The following is a 25,421-nucleotide window of genomic DNA, read 5'->3' on the forward strand; positions in this document are numbered from 1 at the left end:
CTTAAAGTTCTGATTGGATAGTTGATAATCTCAAGATTATCAAGAGCACTGTAGTTTCCAATTGGTACAGTTGTTGAGAGCACTGCAGTTTCACATTGTGTACAGTTGTTGAAGCAGTCTTTAAACTGAAAAGGGACCTTAATATCTACATGCTCATACTAAAAGGCAATATTATTACAATACATAACAGCAAAATAAGAAAAACTGCAAATTTTTTCTCCTACTGCCAAATTCACATTTAGGAGAAATCTAATGCCAAGGATAAATTACTCAATTTTCTGGATATGGTACTTATTTCACAGAACCTATATGGTTCAACATATCTCCCAAATGCTCTCGTCTTCACAACCAAAGCAGCAATAAGAAAGTTTATCTGAATTTAAATCCAACAAATTAATAGGGTACAAAATAATGGTACTTTGAGTCTAAGTCTTTGAGCATCCATAGGATAATAGCACCAAAATAATAAGTTGCTGAGCTACACATATCAAATCAGACATTCACAGATGATTATCTTTTATTGTTAGCTTTTGCAAACATGCTTTGTGCTTTTGCGGTGTGGGACTTATCAAAGATGAGACAAATATATAGCTGATTACCAACTTATTTAGGAGTCTCAGACTACACTCGCTGGAACCTAAAAGTTTGTCTTTAGTTTATAAAGACAATGGACCTCAAAACTCTTCTATCCATCTCTTAAAAACAATTAAATCACCTGAACATGTTTAGGAGCAAAAAAGTATAAAAAGCACTTGTTAACCCTGAGGAACAGTAAATAAAAGGCACCCTGGAAACATTCCAGATCATGTGACAACACAATGGAAGCTAGTATGAAAGCAGCAACAATGACAACAGTGTGTGAGAGAGAATATTAGCATACTTCACGATTAGTATGCAATGCCTGCTTAATTGCAGTTTGTTTTATGATACACCAAAAATGCTCCATCATCTAATAGATTATATTCCCTTAATACAGAAGAAAGTCAAGAACTGATTAATGCATCTTCTTTGTTCCTCTCTTAAGTCATGTCATGACATATTAGCGGATCGGGAGCGATTAAAGCAACACAGTTGCAAGTTGCAACCTTGTAGGTCCAAATAAATAAAATTCTTTGAAGTGATTAGTTGCATTCTACCTTGTTTGCAGTAGTTATACTATCTTAACTGAATATGCCAAAACTAGTTAGTACTTGCAGGTAGACCAACCAATAACTTACGCGACCAGCATTATGCAGAACAGTATAAACCACTAAGAAAGCATATAGATGATTCAATTTGAAAAAACCAATTCACCAGTTGTATCCCATCAAATTGAGAAGTTACGAAATAGGCATCATGTGTAGGAATGAAAAAATGAAATTACTTTGACATGTGTAGGAATGAAAAGGCACAAAAACACTTTTAACCAAGAGGAAGAACAGTAGGAAAAAGGCACCTCCCTAGACACAATACAGCTTATGCCCTACAGAGAATACTAATCTTTCATGTAGTTTTCTTAATGAACCATGATGCATCATAAATGCTCCATCATTTTATAGACTATTATTTCATTTGTACAGAAACCATGTGTTGCAAAAATGCATCTATTCGTTCCTCTTGATTCAGATCATTGTCATGTCAAGAGATTGGAAAGCCATTATTGGATAAGCAACAAAATTGAAGCCATTATTTGATTAGTACCAGTAGTTATGCTACCTTGTTGAATATATGTCAAAGTTAACAGCTGCAGATAGACCAACCAAACAACGTATAAACGATTAAGGGACAAAATTACATGGCATTTGGAAAAAGTATAATGATGATTAAATTCAAAGAACCCAACCCACCAGACATAAGGTACGGAACAGATCCATAGCTAAATCATGTTGGGTTCAGCTTCTTGTTACAATTAATCTAATACAATTGTTTTCCATTCATTTTCGGATTGGTCATGTATTTGTATAATATTACAATCTACCAGTAATGATCAAACATTTATGACAACCATGGCTCCTCGTGTAACTAACACTGGTAGTCGGAAAAGTTTAGGTTAAGACACAGGTTTATATAACTCAACGCTGAGGCCTTTGGTCACGACCTTTCTTGAACATGATCTGTTCTATAGGCTCGAACCTCTGTGTCCTTGAGTTCTAAGGATTTATGAAGCATCGACATCGGACACAACACGGACATGTGAACACCTGTAATGTTCAAAATATAGAACGTAATACGAGTGTCGTGTCAGTGTCGGATACTGACACGGACGCGGACGCGTGTCGGACACGGCAAGGGGTTGGAGTGTCCGTGCTTCATAGGACAGGAACCTACGTCTGGTGGATGAACAATGACGGTGAGATCAGAGCGAGTGATTAACGGCCTGATGAGCTTTTCTGTGGAGGGGTCTCAATCTTGGGCTGTAGAGGATCGTTCTCAGACAGTTTCACTTATCCGGGATGGTGACATAGATGTCTGACAGATCCAAGAAACATTTTATACCCTAAAATTTTTTGCACATTCTTTCATCATTGAAAAACAGACCCAACCTCATCCTTGTTGCCAGACCATAAGGGCTATGAATGTTGTAACTGACCATGCCGCCTTCCATGTCCCTTAAATTTACAATTAGGTGTTCATGTTTTTAATTCTCTTTCTGATTCTATTTTTTAAAATCTGAAATCGAAGATAGTATCAAGGATTTATAACACTTGCACACGTCCAACCGATAGACCCTCTTGGAGTCTTGGTCCTTCCGATTAAATTTGTTTATTGTTTCAAGACTTTCCCATGGAGAGTTCCTGTTTAATCATGTTAGGCCCTATAATTTTTAAACTTTACACATTGATGTGCCATGTCATATGAATATCTTGTTATGTATTATAATCATTATTATACGTTTTTGCAATGTCCCCTTTCATGTGGTTTACTTCATGGTGCACCAAAATGCTCCATCATGCCACGGATCATATTCCCTTGTATTAACTCGAAAATGCATAATTCAACTAAAAAAAAAAACTTGCAAATGCATATACTGTGGGGAGTTGTTTTGGGCAGCAATTAGGGGTGGAATTGAGTCAAACCAAGTCAAGCTTTATTAGACTTGAGTTCGGCTTGAGTTAAATACGTAAGACTTGAGCTCGGTTCATTACCTGTCATAGGCTTTTTTTTTAGACTCGGCTCGGCTTACATAAAAGTCTGGCTTGGTCCACGAGCCTATTTAAAAGCTTGCTTAAAGACGTTTTTGATTAATTAATTATTTTAAAACCTAGTGAAATACTAACTAAAAAAAAACTTATAAATTTCGTATAAGTAATGTACAAATTCAAAAATAATTGATAAACAAAATCATATTGAATTCAAGTCGTTAAAGCAGAAAGTATATAAAAAGAAAATAAAAAGAGCATAATATTAAAAAATGTATGAATTAGACATGATTTACACTAATATAACCAAACAAAAATTATTATTAGTTAAAGTAACAATTTTTAATCCAATTTTTGAATATATAATTATATTAAATATTTTTTTAAAAAATATATTTACAATAATTTCATCTTAGTCTACTCAAGCCATATCTTATATACTATTGATTGAGGCCGTACCCGAATCAAATGAACATTAAAAATTTAATATCTAGGAAGTGATCATAGGTCGTCTCCCAACGAGCAATGATCAACCAAACGTTCATAACAGATAGTAATCAAACAGTAACAAATTGGGGGATTGTTTGTTTTTGTAAATTAAACAACAAGCAAATTTGAATTAGAAAATAACAGAATTAAAACATGTTTCCCCTTGATTCACAAGCAAGTCTCTTATATTAGGTTACGAGAATTTATCCTTAATCAGTTCAACCACTTAATCCAACCCTAAATTAAATTACTAAGCGAAAATTAACATAAGACTGTCATTATGTGATTAAACAACACATACACCAATTAATCGTGAACGAAACTGATCATTAAGCATGAACGTAAATTAAGCGCAAAGATAATTAATCAAGCACTAAGCATGCATGGATTAATAACAACAAATACAAAAAGTAATTGGTGAAGAGGAAAAACTGTATTCAATAGTAATAACAAAACCTCAAAGAGAGTTGTGCTTGATCCTCAAGAGAAAACAATGCTGGAGACTTAGCCTTCCATTAATCAGTAGAAATGAAACTCTAGATTGAAGCCGAAACGAAATTGCAGAAAATGAATTTTATTCTATGTGAACAGTGTGCATGAACAGTAATAAAAACTGGAATCCTAAAATCCTAGAATTATTCTCCTATCCGAAAAAAAACTCCCTAAACTAAAACCTTGGTGCTGTTATATAAGTCATCAGTCCCAATGCTCACAAATATATTTTAAGTCCAAGCCCATAAACAAAATAAAATAAAATTTGGACAAGATAAGATAAGATTGGATGAAATAAAATCTAGACGAAATAAAATCTAGATGGAATAAAATCTGGATAAGATAAGATTTGATAAAATAAAGTTATTATTATTATTATTATTATTATTATTATTATTATTGCTGTTGTTGTTGTTGTTGTTATTGTTAGTTAAACATGCCGGCTTGTCAAGCTTAACAAGTTTTTTTTATAGTTTGAGCTTGGCCTTTTAATCAAAAAAGGCTTTTTCAAAAGCTTGAGCTTGACCTTTATAGTAAACAAGTTGAGCCGAGCCGAGCCTCACATAGGCCGAGCCAAAGGCGCTCGACAAACTGCTCAGCTCATTTCTACCCCTAGCAGCAATTGCTGGTACACCCAGCCATTTCGTATTTATTAAAAATTTAATATATTAATAAATTAATTTATTAAAAAATATATAGATTAAATAATTCGTATAAGTTATATCAAAATTAATTGTCACAAAATTTATTATTTAAATTTACACGGGTATTAAATATACATTATAAATTTTAGTGTTATGTATAACATTATTTATTTTATAATGTAATTGACTCATTAGCTTAGTTGATTAGAGCGTTGTGTTAACAACCTAAAAGACACATGTTTGATTTTTGCTTAGGCCATTAATTTGTAAAAATATTTTTTGAAAAAAAATAAAAAAAACTTTCGAATTGGACTTATACAGATCAGCTCATACAGATCCTTTTACGAAATGGCAAAATGGAAAAAATATGAAATTACTGGGTGTACCAGAAATTTTGTTGGGTGCGCGTAACAGTGCCCACCAGTTGCCTATACTCTTAGCAACCCGCCAATCAAGCCCAAAAGAGCTACCCAAAAGCCCAAGCACCTCGTGGACTACGAATTAGAGTAGGGAGTGAAGCTGGTTGTTATGCACCAAGATATTTGTTACAAGTTGTTAGGGTTTTTTTTTTAATCAAATTCTGTTAGCGCTAACTTCCACTATGGAAGGTTCCAGCGAGTGCACGTAGGCTGCCATGATTGACTGACAGTAGCATTAAATAGGTTGAATGTAATGAATAAGATGCAGAAATACATATTACTCCGTTTTCGTAACTTTGTCGCTTGGGAGGGAGCCTTGACCTCAAATACAAGGCAAGCGCATAACATATACTCATTCCTCTTAGTAGTTTAAATACAAGGAAAAAAGCCTATTTAAGTTCCAATAAATTTGTTCAAATTGTTGTTGACAAAAAGGTCAACTATACTGATATTTACATGACCATGAGATTTGGAACCTGTTTGGAAACCAAAAAGTGCAAAAACCTGTTTGGAACCATAAGAAAAAGGCACATCCTGGAGACAATGTGGCAATGGACGTTAATATGACAGTAGAAAAAATAAAAATGGTTCAAGAATAACCAACTTCAGTCAGTTTCATTTATTATGCAATGCTCCTTTTTCATGTAGTTTACTTCATGGTGCACCAAAAATGCTCCACCATCTCTCATAATTAAATTCCCCTGCACTTGTTATAGAGATGCTACACATGTGAAAACCACGTTTTTCATTTTTCCTTTATAACTTTTGCAAGTCATATTCTGTTCTTACATAACCCCAAGTCTGCTTACAAAATTTATTCACTATTTTAAGGAAAGCTAACATTGAAATGAGCATCTACTACAAATTCATGCAAGAGAAATACTAGCGTAAACATTATTTTAAATACTTTTTTATGATTGATTAAAATTTATTAGAAATCATCAATTTTAATAGATTTTGTTTATCATTTAATATAAAATAGATTTTGTTTATCATTTAATATAAATCAGGAAAAAGATACATTATATGATAAGCAAAACCTACAAAAATCAATAATTTTCAATAAATACTAATCATAAAAAGAGTTTTCAAAAGAGAACGTCATAGAGAGTAGATAATATCGCTAGCATTCTTCATTCATGCAATGCAACTTCAAAGGTCAATACAATTAGGTGGCTAGAATCGTCAATAAAATGATAGAAATATAATCAAAATAATTGCTAAGAATTCAGAGAAGTTAATGAAGTAATCAAGCAATTATTGCGACAATGATCATAGCCAATAGAAGAAAAAAAAATACAAGGAAGAAAAGAGTATAGCTTAGCTACCTAGCTGTGTACTTAGGTGGCTCTTGCTTGAAATGGGTACTGTACTGGAATTAGAGTTTATCTTTTCATGCACAAAGTTTTGGCCCTCGTTCTACTACAGTATACAGCAGTATGGATATGGTTCACATTAATTCTCCGAAAGTAATCTATCCCTGCGGGCTAGCCTGAGAAAGGGTGTTTATAATCTTGTAGTGATAGAATCAAGCATCATAAGAGCTTTCAAAGCCTCTAATGAGTATTTCTTTTTCTAGAAAAGATGAATATTTGGGATCAATGCTGCTGCTGTTATGTAGGAAACACCGTGGCAGGAAGATTGTATTTGTATCCTTGTGCAATACTCAGACCAATTCTGTTAGAAAAATGACACAAAGGCCGTGATGCTAGTCCCACATCGAGTGTTTTTAACAAAACAGGCGCATATATATTACTGGACGCTGAGACCTTTGGTCACGACCTTACTTGAACAGGATCTGTTCTATAGGCTCGTACCTCTGTGTCCTTGAGTTCTAAGGAGACAGGAACCTACGTCTGGTGGATGAAGAATCATGACCGTGTGATCAGAGCGTGATTAACGGCCTGATGTGCTTCTCTTTGAAGGTGTCTCATCTTGTGCTGTAGAGGATCGTTCTTAGACACTTTCATGTGCCTGGGATGGTCACACGGTTGTCTGACAGACTTAAATAACCTCTTTTTATTGTAATCAGTTTTGCTTTGCTTATTTGAGGGGAAAAAATATGAAACCGATGAAAGCATTTTTTTGTTTGACCAAATTTTTATATGTCCTATTTCATTACTAATACTATGTTTTTTGATATCTAGGATAATACAATTTATTATTTTGAGCTTCAATATTTACAAGAAAAAAAAATATTAAAAATGTGTGCCCTGACACTAATGCAACTATGTGCCCCTAGCTTTCATAATGTTAATTTTAACCATTTTTCACTCTCAATTTTCTTCTAGTTTTAACTATATTTTAAACTGAATCATTAATTAAACCAATAAGAGTACTAGTTACAGATTACTAATTCAAACGTATTTAATTCAAAATTTAACTAATAACCTTAATAATAAATTAAAATCAACTTATAAAAAAATCATTTTTTATTGATTGGTGAATTACTAATCCATCCTTGAATATCATGCTAATAAATTATTAACAAATACACTACACTTCTTACTTATAAATTTGACCAGTGGTAGTATAATCTTATTTTCTTAAATACGAAGATTCGAGTAAAGTCAATAATTTAGCATTCTCATCAATTGATTATCTTGAAAGTACTTGTTTATTTTTTAAAAATTGACATTGCAAATTAAAATTTTCCATACAAGTTTCCTCAATCCTAATATAGTGATAGTGATAAATAGAACTAAGACAACAAATTAGTACTAGGCTCTGTCAATCTTCATAGGCCAATACTTTTACCACTCTTTAATAACTTATGACCCGATATTTGAAGGTGAGGATAACAATTGTAACAAGAAAATTACAGGAAATACGGATTTTATTACATGCACGTAAGAAACACATCAAATTTCCACTCTCAAGAATCCAAAGAAAAGATAACAATGCATGCTCTCAAATCCTCAACATGCTAACTAACATCTTGCCAATGCAACTTCCTAAGGATGAATATTTAGACAAAAAAAAACATTAAAGAGGCCCTGTTCTAAGTGCATTGTCAAGATCAGCAATGAGATCATTCACATCCTCAATTCCCACAGATATACGTACAAGATCTTCAGTTAAACCTCTGGCCTCACGAACTGCAGCAGGTATGCTTGCATGTGACATAAAGCATGGCATGCTAATAAGGGACTTCACACTCCCTGCCAATAACATAAAATAACAAGGTCAACAGGGTCAGGGTCAACCTCCATACAATTAAGGGGTTAATTTCTCCAAAGAAAAATAAAGTTTGAGATTTCAAATTTTACACACCTAATTGTGAAAGATAAGTGCTCATTGTTCAAGAACCTAGAATATGAGGTGAGTAAACCCTTGGGTCTACCATTATGTTTGGACATGTATGTTAGAAACCTACCCTCAATTTTTTATTTTAATTCTGACTAATTTCAGTGCCAGAAAATTAAAATCCCCACATAAAATATTAACTTACAGTTATTCTGCGAACTAAATTATATTTGCAAATTGCAATAGAGAAAACTAGTGTTCATATATTAAATTGAATCAAAAGGTTTGTTTAAAGAATTGTAGAATTTCATACAATCTGAATTGTCATTTAAGAACTGCTATCCTGGAGAATCTATCAAATACAATTATATTATTACAAGTTGACAATTCTCTCATTAGAGCATTATGTGGAAGAATTATTACCAAAGCTGACGGTTATACTGAAGTATTTGGTAGTTTCAACAATATGCTTTGAAAGTTCCAATGAACCAGTCAAGAAGCTAAGCACAGATCCTGCACCCTTTGCCTGCAATGAGACTATATGAATCTCATGATAATAAATAGTAACAACAATCTTAAATTTTCAACTTATACCATACCTGAGAATAGTGTAAATCACGACCAGGATGACCAGGCAAGCCAGCATAATTCACTTTCTTCACTCGAGGATGGGAGGCAAGGAACTCAGCAATCTTCTGTGCATTATCCTGCACAAAATCAGAAGTATAAAGCCAATCATATAAGAGATTATGGATAATGTGAAGCATAACCCAATTCACCGAGCACAAGCAAATTCTGAAAATTCATTAAATATTCAAGCAAATGACTCGTGAGTTGGAAAAAAGGGATATTCATATCCCTCTACAAAACTAATTCTAACAAATAAGATAATATCAAAATGAGAAATCGACTGCAAAAGGAATTTTCTTTAAGAAAAAGGATAAAATTCCTAACTGATAAAATTTAAAATCTGAATATTTCAAACCCTAGTCCCAAGATGAATACAAGTATTCAACGACTACAATATCTTTATCCCACTAGGTAAAGTGAGCTATATGGATCAAACAAAACCATTGGCTTGGTTAAAAACCAAATAATCAAGTATATTATTTACCATGAGATCCCTTTTAATCAATTCCTCCAATGGCCTTTCTGGTTTCCCTCCCCTTCTCTCAGGAATAAAAGCAATTAACAGATTTTTTGTTCTCTCTTTTGCCGATAGGTGTCACACCAACATCTTGTGTACAATCAAACTCCTGAGATGAATCCCTAATTAAAATAACTAGCACTCTGTCACTGTCTCTCTGAATTCTTTTTATGTACCTTCTTCATTCTTATGAACTTATTCAGCCAGTTGCATTCAGTTGTTCACTAGACTAATCATTAAAAAATCTTTAACTACTCTCACAAATAATATAGTGACAAGCAAGACATGGCCCCAATATTATTATATAAATAGCAGAAAGTAGCACCTGTTGTTTTTCAATTCGCAGGGCCATTGTCTTGATTCCTCGCAAACAAAGCCAACAGTCAAATGGTGCTAAGCCTGAACCCTCTGCATTTTGCAAGAAATACAATTCCTTTCCCAACCTTAAGATTGACAAAAGGAGGTAACCATCCGAGAGGGGATGCAAAATGAGTAATGAGTACTGATCAACACCACAGTAATTAAAAAGAATAAATATAAAAATGACAATTCCATTAGAAGTAAAATTGCAAGTAGTTTTTGAAAGAATAAAATCTTTAACTCAACTTTGGCTTAAATAAAGCTTATAAATAAAAGACTAAAAAAGGAATGAAAGAAATAGTGACAAAAGTATCATTAAATAATTTTAAAGGAGCTCAAGCACATTGAATTTAACAAAGCAAAGGGATTACTTCCTTCTCCCTTTGGTTTGCAATAAGAAAGGACTTTTCTAATAAAAAATTCAAATCATAATAATCTAAACTTTGATTTAAAACCAAGCTCATGGAACTTTTCACTATAAATCTTACGAAAATAATTCACACAATTCACAAGCAATTCAAATATGCATCAGTCCATCTTGTAGAAGAGCTTGTCAAAATTTACGGATCCATTTATTATATTAACAGATAAAAGCATTTACTCATAAAATATAAATAAAAAGATGCTCTTCAATTAAATATAAATCACAGTATTACTGAAAATGAGATAGACTGACAAGTTCAAATGACAACAACAAATTCACATCTTTAATATCTGAAAATCTGAGAAACATTAAAAGGGTACCTACTTTTCACCCTTCACAGCAAGCACACCAGCCATAATGTCACTATGTCCAGCAATAAATTTTGTAGCAGAGTGCATGACAATATCTGCAGCACAAAAAGTACTAGTCTGAGTATACTTTGAGTAGAACTAGGCATGTTGAGGTGTTCTTAATAAATTCCTTTATACATTAAAAAATAAGAATGAAAAATGGAGTTTGCATTTCATCATACCCTTTACAAATATTTATACTCAAATGAAAATGGAGTAAACATTACAGTGAAAATATAGTGCTAAGCAACCAATCAAAATGGATACGTAATTTTGTCATACATATACTTTGGTATGAGACACAAATGCAGAAAAGCCTGTACACCAATGATGAAGTATATTGCATTTTTTTTTCACTGTCACTGAGGAATTGGAAATGGTTTTCAATAATTCACTCCCCAAATTCCATCCTTAATTTCCAGTCTGTGTTAGCAAGCATGTTTTAAAGGAGTAAATATATTTGTAGTCATTAGCATACAATACTTATACCTGCTCCAAGTTCCAATGGCCGAGACAACACAGGTGACATTATACTATTGTCCACTAACACAAGAGCACCATGTGAATGAGCTATCTCTGATATTTTCTGGACATAAATTAAGAAAGGAGAAAGAAAAAGAAATTTTATATTATTGAGAGGAGAACCATTTTAACAATATTTCTTATCAGAACTTCATGTCATAGGATTTGAATTTTGATGTTTTATATTAGATATCTGCAAATAAATAAGTCACACAACAATGACAAAGCAGAGAAGCTAATAGTAATTCAGGAAAGAAAACTCCTATATATTTATGAAGGACAAGTGTCTAATATAATCTGAAATTGTAAGTTATTGCCAAGAGAGAAAACATGATTAATAATCAATAAGTACCCTTGTATCTTGGTAGGAAAAAAAATGATGGAAAAAATACTTATTGCTGGTAATCATAGATATACAACCTGATTGAAATTAAAGCCAAGGTATGATTTAGGGATTATTCATAATTGTAACACTCCAAACATAAAGGAAAAAAAAAAGCATCATGTTTCCTGAAGTAACAATATATCATTTTCTTTTCATATTTTCAGAAAAGGGAGGGGGAAGGGGCATCAGAGTGCATTATTGAAAGACATAAATTCCACGGCATTTCACCATTTCCTGAATGCTAAGACATAAATATTCCTTTGCACTTGAGATTTCAAATTTAGATACCAATTACAAAACTTCCTAACAGTTTCTAACGTGTGACACTGAATTAGGAAAAGAAGATGGACAACAACAACCACCATAGAAAAACTTAATCAATATTATTGACACTCCGAAAATCAGAACTACAAAATACGACACCTTACTTGAATATCAGAAATTTGTAGCCGAGGATTGGTTGGACTCTCAAGCCACACAAGCTTAGTCTTGGGTCCAATGGCTGCTGCAACCTCATTTAGATCACATGTATTTGCCCGCCTGCACAAACAAGAATTGAAGTAAGATCACTAATAGACTTATGCTCCACAGAACCAATAAAGTTGGCTGGTTTGTTTGTATATATAATTACTCAATATATAGTAAATAACTAAGCACAACTAACAAATCAGACTAACTTCACCACAATTCCAGTCCTTGGAACCACTTGAGACAGCAACCTATCTGAGCCACCATATACATCATCTCCGGCGACAATTTCCTCGCCTATATGTACATTGTCAGGAGTAAATAACAAAGAACTATCATGTTATATCAAAAAGAAAAACAAAAAGCTATCCTGTAAGAATACATTGCTTGCAGCCCCACAGTTGATTAGTAAATTTTCTATGTTCTAGTTTAGTTATGAATCCAACACAGTAACAATCAAGGGAAAATTGTAAGAGTAACGAGACCACCCTGCTGAAGCCCCATAGTAGCTTAAAAATAATGTTACACTATGTCACATTGTGCACCAGTTTAATATTTTCATAGTAAAATTATAATCTAATCACACATTTAATAAAAGTAACCTTACACCTTGTAGTCGTAGATGCTTAGTAAGTCAATCGAAATTCAAATAATTAACAATGAAGAAGGATCAGAATTTTTCACACTGAAGAAAGAAAAGGTACCAGTTCCAACAAGACGAACAACAGCACTCAAAGCAGCCATTCCACTGGTGAAGCACAGGGCTCTATCTGCTTTATCAAGCTTTGCTAGTAAACTGAGAACATAAAACATGCAAATTAAAAGAGGATAGACAAAAAAACATAATATGGAACATCCATAGTTGCAATACAAAACACAAATCATTCACATCATGATCAAACCTTTCTAAAGCATCTCGTGTAGGATTTCCACTTCTGGTATAGTCATAGGGGCCGTTTTCTATTGCAGAAGGCTGCATGAGGAAGAGCATAAGACATAAAGAAGTTAAAAGAAAGGTATTCAATAGGGATGCCAAATACACTAAATATCCATTTGTTCATCATAATAATACACAAAATCAACAAATCCAGCTATAGGGACTTCTGTCACATAATAATACACAAAATCAAAGCTTCACCTGCTTAAAAGTAGCCGTTTGGTAAAGAGGGGTACTAATTGCTCCAAAAGGATCGAACTTACTCTCGAAATTCATCACCAATGTTGAAATACTAGGCTCCCCTAAATCCTCTTCTGCAAACAGAAAGAATTAGCAATTACACACAACAAAAACCATATATATCTGGTGTCAGCCCAGGAAACACAGCACATACCACTTAAGCTCAAGGAAGCATCATCCACCAAAGATGATGATGATGATGACTCCACATCCATCTCTCTATTTTCAACCAAGCAATTCAGCTTGAACCCCTCAGCACACAACTCTCTCTTGGTACTGAAATTTTCTGACTTGTTAAACCCCAAGCACTCACACCTGGTTGCAGTAGTTGTGCTCTGAAACACACCATGCCAAGGAGAGAATGAGAATCATTATACAAATGAAAATGGGTTACATCATTGAGTGAAAAAAAAATGATTTTGAAGCATGTTTTGAGCTCTTGAAGCAAAAGGGGAATGAAATCAAGTTTCCAAACATCATGGGGGTGAAAGTTCACACTTCTCATATCTAGAAAAGACTGCATTTTTTTTCTCGTTTTAGCATTTTTACTCCAAAATCAAGAGTGTATTTTCTTGTACTCTCTCAGGAAACAAATACAATGGGAATATACACAGCAAATGAAGAGCAGAAAGAAGAAAATGGGAAAGGTTTTTTTTACCTGAGCGTAACGATCAATGACGAGGGACCGAAGGAAGGGCTTCGGAGAAATTGCAGAAGAAAACATTATTGAAATTGATATGTTTGGAGCAGTGTTATGTTGTCGTCTGCGCTTGTGTTAGTCATGGATTGTGTTCAATTTCAATGCCGCCTTTGCATTTGGTCACCATTTCGGCTTGTGGGGGATTTCTAAGAATTTATTAGGAAATTCATTCGTTTATTCACTATTCTTTTCTTATTTTTGTTTTTGTGAAAACGAGTGTTTGTTTGTGTACTATTTAAAAAAAAAACTTTTTAATTTTTAGCAATCACAAATTTAAAAATTTGTTTAATTTGTTAGTTTATAAAATTGTTATTTATTTTTAATTTTTAAAATTAAAAATAGAAGCAATTTTTAACTGTTTAATTTTGTATTTTTTTTATTTCTCCATTGAGAAAAGAATAAGATGTGAAAAATAGGCTATTTTTCATGACATTATTGTAATATTAAAAACAAAAAGGATTATGATCTGAGATACAAAATGCATGAAAAGAGAAAGAGGCATCCATCTAGAGAGCTATCAAGATGCGAAACAAACCAAACAAAAAAGAAGGTGTGTGTCCAAAGTTAATTATTGACACTTTTGATTTTTTTTTTACTATATTCTCTTCTTTCATTCTCTTTTTACTCTTTTATTATGGTCTTCAATTTGAAGATAATAATAGAAGACCCTAATGATTGTTTAGTTAACATATAACAAATAATATATACATATTTTTAAATATTATATTACTTATACCATTCATCTAATTTAATTATTGATCCATTGATTTTATTAATGATTTCATTGACTTAATATTTTAACGGAGATAATCGATCTTATTTTTAAAACATCAAATGATGCTTTTGGGGTGTTGAAAAACATTTTTTTTATTTTATTTCCTATTTTAAAGTTGATGCTTCCATGTAAACCTTCTAAACAATAACTTACTGTTTGTAATGTATTCAAATAAACTGTTGGTTTGTGATTGAATGTATGTTTAATGGAAATTGATTGTAACGGTAGCAATGGAGCAACTTTTTCATATCTGTTTAAAGCCTTACGGATTCAATTTCTGATGTTTCTAGCGGCTAGAAAACGGTACAATACATTTTAAATATTTAATCAAGGGGGTGAAAAAAAATATCACAAATCTACCATTATTTAATGAAAAAAACAAACAAAAATATAATTTGGAGATCAATACTAATTAATTTTTAGTTGATAGACTAAAAATAAAAATCTTAAATAATTGAGGGATAAAAATAATTAAATTTGTCTACCAAAATATAAGATTATGATAAATTTGTTGATAAAAGATCAAAAATCAAATTTACTTTAAAAAAATATAATAAATAAATCTTATAAATAATTTAATGATAAATTAATTCTTAAATTATAATTTAATGTTAAATTAATTTTTAAAAAATATAACTTAGAGAATTAATTAACACATTTTTTTTCAGATTCAAAAACTAAATTTATATTTTCATTTTTATGACTAATTTATATAAATTTAGCTATTTACCCTTACATATTTTACCATAATAGTTTAGTATGAAGGTCCTTTTATTTTTATGCTGAATTAATCCACACCAACTAACCACAACCGCGGTTCCCACTTCCAGAATCCCCTCTTCTGTTCTTGGATGGGTTTCCTTCATCACCCTCTTCCCTGAAGCCACATAACCCCATGGCAATGGCACTAGACGCAGCACTCTGGATCGTGAAGATGACATGGATTGCTCTCAGTGGCTGGATTTCTTCTTGTTTAACTGTCGCTGACGAATTCGCCTCTTCTCTACGCTCTGGCGATATTGGCCCCTTTCATGTGGGTTGATCCATTTACGCTCTCTATTTCCTCCAAGATGGGTACTTTACTTACTGGGTATGCAGCAAGTTTTGTAATTTTCGATCGCCCTTCAAAATAGGCTTGATTTGATGTACTGGGTATGAGTCAAAATCTATTTTTTTATAGTCTGGCTTGTGTGTTTTGAGCTGGGGGGGAGCGGGTGGTTCTGGGTGTTGGAGGAGAATGTGTTTGTTGTGAGATTGATTGGATTTCCTTGAATTGAGGAATTGGGAGGTTGCTTGTTTAAGGTTGTTTGTTGTTGTATAGCTTGTTCATTGCTTCGTAGCACACTTTGTTTAGGGATGATAGATGAATTTGAATGCTAACACAATCGGTTGGTTCTCTGTTGTTATTTGATTAGGTCATGGTAGAGTTATATCAGTTAAATTGACTGCTTAGATTCATGATTCATCCATAGTTTTTTTTTTATCTGCATGTTAGTTTATTAGTTTTGTTAGAAATGTCATTTGGGGATTCGAACCCGAACCCGCAACCTCTTGAATATTTTGGCCAAATGGCAAAAATAATTGTTTAATGGTTGCTGAATTGTTTTTAGCTGGACTACATATACCTTATTCTGTCATTGAACTTGAATTTGGTTATATATCATCAATTTTGCCTTTCATATATTGCATAAGGTATGTGGGGAACACACTTAGTAGGGCATTTTTTTACTCTATTACTATCAACAAGTGAAATGTTATGTTGGCTCATTAAATAACTATATGGTCTATTCTCTATATGTGGATTCAGTGTAGGAGTTCATCCTTTAATAGAAAAGAATATCGAAGAGTATGTTGGCCTCGTTTTCTATTTGTTGTGATGTTCTTTTTATTACTGTTATCATGTTTGATCGAATATTTAACCTCCGAAAAGGCTGAACAATCTCTCAATCTTTATTCGTTGCTTTGATCATGTCGTCCAAGTTGTTAAATTCATTCACGAATCACAATCAAACTAACAGGATCTATAGGTTTGTTTAGGTTACATTTGTTCTCTAATTTAAGGAAACCTATTAACTTGTTTAAGAATTATTTCAACCACTAGGTGAGTTTAAGTGTATATAACATCCTCTCTTACATATCATGAAATAGAAACAACAGTGTATTGAAATGAATCATTGCAAAAATAACCGGTTCCATTTATAAATCCAAGTAGAACTTTGTGTAGAAATTTCCAGAATCAGTGTCCAATCGATTAAAAAAAGTATAACGATTGATTAAAGAAGAATTCCTTTCATAAAGCTGGAGAGGAAGAAAAAAAAATTCAAAAAGAAGAATTCCTCTCAGTAAAGCTGTAGAGGAATAGAAAAAGTCAAAAAATAAGTTGTGTTTGTGAATTTGTGTTCATTGTTTTCCAGGTTTTCACGTTCTCTTGGGTTTGGTCATTCACTGCTTTTGGAATTAAACATTCATTTGCCTGTGTTTCATATTCTATTTTTGTAGTTATCAATAGTGTATGTTAGAAGTAGTTTTGAAAAAAGATTGTGTATCAGTATGGTGTATGTTAGAATTTGATAATGAAAAAATTATGTTGGTTCTATAAATTGATTATACTCATGTGATGTCAAACGTAGGCATATTAGGCAATGAAGTCACACTCAATTGACGGTATTAAGCTACATGAAATATATCCTTTATTAGTTTTGGTTGGATTATGTTAACACAAAACTATCAGCAATTTGGAAGGGATGAAAGTGAGATAAAAAAAAAAATACAGATAGGATGTCTTTTTATTCGTTTGATTGGAGAAAAAGCAAATGAAAAATGATAAGAAATTGACTTGTAGAAACAAAAATTCAAACTTTCATTTTCTCTCTTTCTTTCCTCTCATTCAAACATATGTTAGGCTTTATTTGTTTTACATCCGGAATCAATTCCTCGAAGATTAATTGTAACACATTTTAAATGAGGTTAATTTTATATACTATTGTCAACTAAAAATATTTAGTTTTTAAAATAATTATTATAAAAATCAATAAAAAAATAGCATACACAATTGGATGATAGGGCAAAAGGTTTACATTATCCATTAGGATTTTAATTAAATTCTTCAATTATATTCATCAATTCAATCAAAATAGTTGAAGGGGATGAGTTGACACTATCAACAGGACATGCCACAAGTCAAACTGATTAAACCTCGTATTGCATATATTTTTAGTATATAATTAACATAAAACCGAGATATGATAGTAAAATACGACCTAAGTTAGTTGTCAAGTCAAACTCAAACATCATCCGCGCAACTGAGTTGCTGACAAACCAGGTTTGGGCACTTGCAATACAAAATTGACATAACAAGAGTTTAACAAGTTTTTAATCAGAGACAGGATGAATCGAAGACATTTGCGGGAAGTCTTGTTTCAGCCATTTGAGCATTTGAAGCAAGTTCTAATTCGGCATTATTTCCTAGAGTTGGCTCTGATAATGTTACACAGATGGAAAGAGTTGGCAATTTTATTGCAGGATCAAACCGCAATTTTGAAATCTCTTTTAGGCTATACATCCAAAATTTATTGACTTTTATAATAACTATTTTAAAAATTACATCAATAATTTAGTAATTTTTAATTGATTATAATATAAAAATGTTTTACAATATTAATGTGACCATTAAACTCTTTAATAGAATAGTATGGAGGCTTAAAAGTCAATATTCAATATTTGGGAAAACTGTAATAGCAAGCAGGTGATGTCTGCCTGACCCCATGATGGTCCCTTCTCAACAAATTTCTTGTTAAAATTTGACAGTTTATCCTTGGACTATTGGGAGTTTTTTTTTTCTTTAAAAAAAAAAAAAATCAGACTAGTTTTACCAGAGTCAACCAGATCAAGTATACTGTTTTCTATTTTCCTAAAAAACAAATTTTATGCAGTATAATCTCGGACAAACAACAAAACACAATTATATTAATTCTAGTATCAACACAACGTAGAATAAGCTTATTAGTACAAAAGGCCAAACACACAAGGGAAAAAAGATTATTATTTATTTGCACCAAGTCTTTCCCTTCCATGCAAGCATTCCAACTTTCATTTCCCATCACCAAGAATGAGGTGAATGCACGTTCTACACACCAATGCATATGTTCATCCAACAGTTAAAATTTCAAAACCTCTAAAGTTTTATGTACAACATTTTAAGCATTTTGTTCAACCTGCAGACAAAATAAACAATTATCAGCTCTGTAGTTTAAAACAGTTATATTTGTCACTACGTGTGCATCTAACAAAATTAAAAATCATAGCTTGATTCAATTGCAAATTTTGCACATTTATGGTAGTTTCCGAACAACTTGATCCTTAACAATAGAAGAACACACCTGAAAGTTTGATGACTAAATGGTATTCAACTATTCACTCACTCCCAAAGTCTTCATAACTCAAGCCTTCTGATATGGAGTCCAGCCTATTGTTGTCTACTTTAAAATCAAGACAACAATTGATATTAGCATTGAGGCACAAAACAACAGAATACAGGTGAGGCGAGTGAGATTGTTTTTTACCTTGTTCTCCTCTGTCAAGGAAGTTCTCATTATCCGTAGCTAGGAAGGGTGACCTAGAATAGGTCTCCAGTATATCTGTCAAATAAGAAGCTAAACTATTAGGGCTAATGATTTATCCAATCTAGGTTGTTACTTGAGGATACACTTTGTATGTAATAGCATGAAAAATGGATTGAAACTGAAAAATCAACATGAAACAAAGCTTTACTGGCATTTTTACATCACCATCAGCAAAGATTCACTTTTGCTGATGAGGAGTAGTATGCATGCATGCAGATGCACACAAGGACCCACACAAACATGAGAGAAGACATACCAGAACTCTGAGAAAAATCAGCAGTCAGATCTGAAAGGCTAAAATTTCTGGGAATCTGCCCCAGAAATCCAAATGAAGAAGTGTCTGGATCTAGGACTGCCTCATTCAGAGAATGTGAGTTGGACTCGACATTAGTGAATGACGTAACTGAAGCACCACCAATAGTTGGGCGTGTCTCCAGGACATTTCCTTCAGTACTAAACATATAAGGAGAACAACCAGAATATCCAGGCTCAGATTTGATCATTCCGCCACCATTCATTCCTTGTATCAGACCCATGTTTGCGCTTTGAGCAGAAAGCACGCTAGCAGGGCCATTAATCCTATTGCCATGAACAGACATATCAACTGCAGCAGGCATACTTGTATGTAATGATGAACCGCCATTATTAAACACATTAGATAATCTGGAATCAACAGCATGTTGCATATTTTCTGGCTTCAAACTTGTTTGGGTTCGGTCTGAAGTGTAGCATGCTGGATTCTCAGGTACTGTAACATAAAGAGATATTTGATGTAAAATTACAAAAATGGACGGAATCAAACATTCAATAACATGTATAGAATAACAAAGCAGGTTAGTTTCCCACTTTCATCTGTTTATTTCCATAATCACTATAGAACAGTAAAATCTGTTATTTGAATATTTACAATGACAAAAATTAAACAGAGAATATATGCAGAAACAGTCATAAAATTATTTCATGAGTCTCTTTCATATTCCAGGAAATTCATGCTTCGTAATGACAGAGACCAACTCTACTCCTACACACATGTCCAACCTACCATCAAATCCATATATATCTCCCTCTAAGCCTTTTGCTTTCTTAACCTAAACTCCATCTACTTGTAAGCCTCCAACAACCACAATCCTCAGCCAATCAATATCATCATCAACAAAACATCTCCACTAACCAATCCCAGCACCTGAATGCATCATCCACCTTCAGTCCTTAACCAAAAAGCCTAAAACTTGAGAGAACTATGTCCCTGTTCTTCACTTACAACAAAGATTTCCCCCCTAAAGTCCCCAAACTAACAAAAAAAACCAAAATAGGTGGTTCTTAATTAGTTCTACATCAGGTGCAATCTACCTTAATTATCTTTCTTTCATAGTTTTCTATACTCTTAGTACATAGAAACAAAAATTGTTACCATTAAACCAACTTCTCAACTTGCAATATAGATGAATGGAAATGCTAACAAGACAAGAAAAACTACAATATATATGACTAGAGAACAAACTTTCAAGCATATTCAACTTTTACTTCTTCAAGTTTGAAACTAGTAAATGATGAAATCCAACAATTTTTTTTCCAATTCAATCCCATATTTATCAAGCCTTAGAAGCAACCAGGACATAACACATTAGGAAAGTAGCGGGGGTTGCATCTAAGTGTGAGAAAGAGACCATATGACTGAGCCCATGAAATATCCAGTGAGAAAAAAGACTTCAACTGCACAAAACAATCTATAGCAAAAAGGGATGGTAAAAACATCCAGAGATAGACTTACTTGCAGGGATATGTGACCCATTAGAGTTAGGTAGTGATGTCACTGCAGGGATATGTGACCCGTTAGACATAGGTAGTGATGCAACAGCACTTGAGTGTAACTGCATTAATTGCACTTGCTGATCCAGCAATTTGTTGAATTGCATTATTTGCTGCTTCAAAACCAACCTTGCATAATAAGCCTTGAAGAATTCTTCATTTTCTTCTTCAAGCTTTTGCCAAACTGAAAAAATGATGGGAAAAAAAGAAAAGAAACTTAAAATAGAGAACACTAAATGATAGATGACAGTTGTTCTTTTACACCAATGCCCAATAAGCAGAACTAAATAGCAATGTAAACAGCAACTATCAATTACCAAATCTTACTCAAATCCCCAAGTCCAGTATTATTTTAAGTATCAAAACTATCATGGCTTTTATAAGAAGAGAAATGGAAAATGCACTGCATCGGTTATACATTAGCATAGGTGAAATGATACTACTAATTGAAGCAGCAGCTAAACAAGCAATCACATGAAGTTTACATATCACAAACTTCCAAGTTTTGGCTTATTTTATCAAAACTTTAATTATCTTCCTTGTAAGGGAACTCTAAATATTAAACCATAGCAAATGTAAATTAACTACAGCAAGAATAAATGACACCATTTTGTTAAAATCACGATCTAGATCATAAGATTGCAGGACCTTTCAATCTTGCTACATTGTCCCAATCTGGATTGCACCTAAAATCATAACTTCATAGGATCATAGTAAGAATGTAGAGAGCTCGTATTGAGATCATGCAAGTTTATCAATCCTGCAATTGCTGGTTTCCTGGTTGGGTTGCACAATCCGGTTCACATAAACCTTGATTTTAATCCTTTTTGTGCCCTAAAATGTGACTCTTCCTTCCCTAAACAGAACCCAACTCTCATTCAAGCCTCTCCAGCTGCGCCCAAGCTCTTTGCAGTTACATCTCTAGTTTTGAACTGACATCTTTCAGGTTTTGAAATCCCATCCCCATCTCTCTTGACCTTCTCTTCTGCTGTCTCACTGATTCCCTGAATCCCAGTGGCCTACACATCTTTGCATATCTCTAGTTGTAGTTTTTTTTTTTCATATTCTCTGTCCTCTTATATATATATATATATATATATATATATATATATATATAATGTATAATTTTACATTTTGGTAGGATCTTACACTCCTTGTTACAATCCTACTTTTTGTGATCTTGCAACCCCCCCTCTGGATCCTAAATAAGATCTCAATCTGGACAACATTGCTCGAAGACAATAATAGAAGAGTTATAATAAGAAAAAATGAATTGAAAACTTTTCTGATAGTTCAGGAATCGGAACTCTAAAGGTATCTTATACAGGCATGCTTCTTTTAGCTTATTGGTATAATTAAGTAGAAAAAGCAAACGAGCTAATTTTTCTACCATATTGTAGCGGCACGATCGCTGAATCATGTCGCAGAGCAGCTGGAACATGCTACAAAAATTGAATAGCGTCACAAATAGAATATAAATAACCAATACAACTCCCATTGGCAGAGCAAGACAAGGTTGAAAACAATTAAGTGAAGGGGGGGCCTCTTTATGGTGAAAAAAGAATATAGAGTATTAAAGTTTAACCAAGTTGAGTGACCTAAGCTTCCATTTAGCTCAATCATAGTTATCAATCTTGAATTGCAGCACAGAGTGAGTGACCCCAAAAATACTATAGTGGAATGGCAATAGCAGGGTGGTGGCTATACTAAAGTTTATACATATAAGGTTAAGTAAATAAATAATGGTCCCATTCAGATTCTCAAACACCAAACCATGCGACTTTATTGGAAATTTATCATTCCTCTCTGTCATTTTAACAGAAATCTAAATATCATAAATAGAATGGGAATACGTAACAAACAATCAAGAACAACAGTTATACCCTAACAAAAACATGCCCCTTATCTAAATTCTAACTATCAAGTCCTTTGACATTTTTGCACAAAACAAATCCAAAAACTAGTGGTTTGAAAACTGCTGACTTAAAAGGTAGCCATACAACAAAGGATGATACAAAAATCTCAAGAACTGCCAATGCAACCATATGAACCAGAACACCAGCATCATCACCAATGCTCCTGAGTCCTAAGAACATTTTGGTTGTTTGTTACACTTCATGCCATAAGTTCACAACTCCATTATTAAGTGCAAACAATGTGACAAAGCCTCTAAGAATTTTATAAAACTTAAGACAGAACCTGAATGTCTTCATTTTTTAAAAGATATAAGAGAAAACATTACTATCATAAAAAGAGAAAAATACAACTCAAGTGAGGATAAGATTTCCAGCATACGAGAAAGGGGTTTTCCCTTTTAAAATGTCAAAACATAACAGAGAAGTAAACATAATCCCGTCAAGACATATGTAATGGCAACAAGACCCCCTTCAAAGTGATGCTAACAATTCCAACCATTAAAAAAGCATCATTAAATGCTCATTTGGATAGCTATACTATAACTAGGCTTCAAAATTCAAACCTTAATCAGATTTCAATAAGCCAAGTTGTGTTCTGAAAAGCAAGTTTGACAATCAAGATTATAAAAGTAAAACATCCACAGTGAAATGAAAAATATTACAAAAGTACATCAATTACAATTTTTAATCATGTTAGATACTGTATAACACATCAAAAGAGTCTGACCAAGTGAAGATGGAGTAAAATACAAAAGAAAAAAAAATGCCAGTGGCAGAGAATAAAAGTTTTCTTTACCTAGTTCAGTGAAACCAGGCTCTATTTTTGCTTGAGCTAGTAGTGTTTCCACAACTTCTTTCTGGCTCATATACAGTTGTAGACATCGTTCTATGAGATTTTGCACCTGTAACCAGGCAAGTAAACCAAACAGAAATTATGGTCAGCAAACTCTGGTAGCTGTAAGATGAACTGAACAGTATAGGGAAAAGTGACGAGATTTGGAAGAGGGAGATGGGGAAGATTTGAAGACAGGGCAAACAGAACAACTCAAGTGATGACATCAATTTGAAAAGACTCTAAACTAATAGCCTAGCGAGAATAAATCCCCAATCCATACATACGACATATTTCCAAAAACCCTAAACTAATAACACCTTAATAATGATATCCCTATAGTCTTCAATAATGAAAATGAATCTCAAAATTAATGTAACAAGAAAGCATGAAAAAATAACTATTCAGTTCGTTCCCGAGTCAACAAAAAAAAAATAAAATTATGACATGTTCACATGAAGGTTTAGAAAAAGGTCCGTGAACACAATTTTGGCCGCAAAGTCAAGGTTTTTGGGGGTGTCAGCGACTGTAGTTGTCTGCAATCTCCCCCAGTACAAGGAACTCGACAAAACTGACTTTGATCGCAATTTAAAACCTTGTTTACATGCAAGGGGAGTGCATCAAACTTTATAATCCCTAAACAAGTTTGCCCTAGACAGCAAGTTATTTACACAAACATCATTTCATCCTCAGAATCCACAACAGAGGGAGTGAGATCCCAACTTACCAACTGAATATCTTGACGGGAAACCCGTCTCACGGATCCACTCGACATATCAAAAGCTCCCAAAACACTCTGTTAACAACTATCTGAAAACATCACAACACAGGAAAATAGATTAGTAACAACCATTGACTGCACTGCTTCAGTTTCACTGCAAAACAAAAACTACCACGACAGAAAAAAGGAAGCAAAATTCTCACGAAACTTCACCCACATACACACGACAGAACCATTATAATTAACAGCAAACAGAGAAAATCGAAGATTCCTAATTCTCTAACGCAACGATATAAACAAACTACAAACAAGCTAAAAAAATAAAAGCAAATAATCGAAGCTTTAGCGGAAAAGGTGGGATCAACGAAAAGAGGGAGATATAAAGTTGATTGAGTGGTTAAGAAGAAGAAAAAGTTGCAAGTTCGATCCTTCCTGCTAACAAAAAAATACTAACTAACAATTAATATTTGCAGATAAAAAAATAGAAAAAAGAGGCGTGAGGAAACAATCAAGTTGGGGGGATGAGGAACCCTATGATCAGAATCGGGAAACGCGAGATAAGATGAAAATCAATGAATCCCCATGCATGTGTGGTGAAGTTGGAGGGAAAAGCAGTTGCAGTTGTAAATTGAGAGAGAGATTAGGGATTGGAAGTTGACCTTCAATGGAGAAAAATTAAAAACTGACGAGGACAGAGGTTACGGAAAGAGAGAAGAAGTGTTTCTGCCTGTGGCTTAATTTTACGCTACACCAACTTGTTACAGTGCCGAGCATATTCCACCACGTAGTCTTCAATTTTTTTAT

General features: G+C 33.3%; 3 protein-coding genes and 1 non-coding gene across 10 annotated transcripts; 2 read left to right on the plus strand and 2 right to left on the minus strand.

Moving 5' to 3' along the window:
* Nucleotides 1-6,940: 6,940 nt before the first annotated feature.
* LOC113001322 (small nucleolar RNA U3) lies at nt 6,941-7,168 on the plus strand. Its single transcript, XR_003266641.1, has one exon. It is a non-coding gene; the product is annotated as a small nucleolar RNA U3 (small nucleolar RNA).
* Nucleotides 7,169-7,956: 788 nt separating this feature from the next.
* LOC100786470 (cystathionine beta-lyase, chloroplastic-like) lies at nt 7,957-14,061 on the minus strand. The gene is given in 13 exon segments (NM_001255097.1): nt 7,957-8,324; nt 8,833-8,935; nt 9,009-9,116; nt 9,882-9,999; nt 10,665-10,746; nt 11,180-11,276; nt 12,026-12,137; nt 12,275-12,362; nt 12,770-12,861; nt 12,968-13,038; nt 13,204-13,316; nt 13,397-13,577; nt 13,901-14,061. Coding segments are annotated over 13 exon segments (1,407 nt in total). The 5' UTR covers nt 13,967-14,061; the 3' UTR covers nt 7,957-8,148.
* A 1,426-nt stretch (nt 14,062-15,487) lies between these two features.
* LOC100787011 (uncharacterized) lies at nt 15,488-16,182 on the plus strand. The gene has a single exon (XM_006576727.3). It carries the CDS (start codon nt 15,613-15,615, stop codon nt 15,757-15,759), a length of 147 nt encoding a protein of 48 aa, XP_006576790.1. The 5' UTR covers nt 15,488-15,612; the 3' UTR covers nt 15,760-16,182.
* A 2,481-nt stretch (nt 16,183-18,663) lies between these two features.
* On the minus strand, nt 18,664-25,421 carry LOC100787548 (uncharacterized). 7 transcript variants are annotated; one of them, XM_014773734.3, is made up of 8 exons: nt 25,277-25,421; nt 24,624-24,706; nt 23,861-23,966; nt 21,111-21,332; nt 19,596-20,087; nt 19,280-19,369; nt 19,097-19,195; nt 18,664-18,931 (listed from the first exon to the last, which is right to left on the minus strand). In XM_014773734.3, the coding sequence occupies exons 2-7, from the start codon at nt 24,669-24,671 to the stop codon at nt 19,131-19,133; spliced, it is 1,023 nt and encodes a 340-aa protein (XP_014629220.1). In that variant the 5' UTR covers nt 24,672-24,706; nt 25,277-25,421; the 3' UTR covers nt 18,664-18,931; nt 19,097-19,130. The 7 variants fall into 7 exon arrangements, with proteins under 7 accessions (XP_014629220.1, XP_003521144.1, XP_006576791.1 ...); XM_003521096.5 differs by having other exon boundaries at nt 19,097-19,192; nt 19,280-19,354; nt 25,277-25,413; XM_006576728.4 differs by having other exon boundaries at nt 19,280-19,354; nt 25,277-25,413.

This window comes from Glycine max, chromosome 3 (genome assembly GCF_000004515.6).
Source record: "Glycine max cultivar Williams 82 chromosome 3, Glycine_max_v4.0, whole genome shotgun sequence".
Classification (NCBI taxonomy): domain Eukaryota; kingdom Viridiplantae; phylum Streptophyta; class Magnoliopsida; order Fabales; family Fabaceae; genus Glycine; species Glycine max.

Coding starts and splice junctions, on each gene's coding strand:
- LOC100787548 (XM_014773734.3), bottom strand. CDS start 24,671: ATGTCGAGTGGATCCGTGAGACGGGTTTCCCGTCAAGATATTCAGTTG. Junction 20,088..21,110: donor TGGGTCACATATCCCTGCAA/GTAAGTCTATCT, acceptor TTTATGTTACAG/TACCTGAGAATCCAGCATGC. Junction 19,370..19,595: donor TGATTTTTCTCAGAGTTCTG/GTATGTCTTCTC, acceptor CTAATAGTTTAG/CTTCTTATTTGACAGATATA.
- LOC100787011 (XM_006576727.3), top strand. CDS start 15,613: ATGGCAATGGCACTAGACGCAGCACTCTGGATCGTGAAGATGACATGG.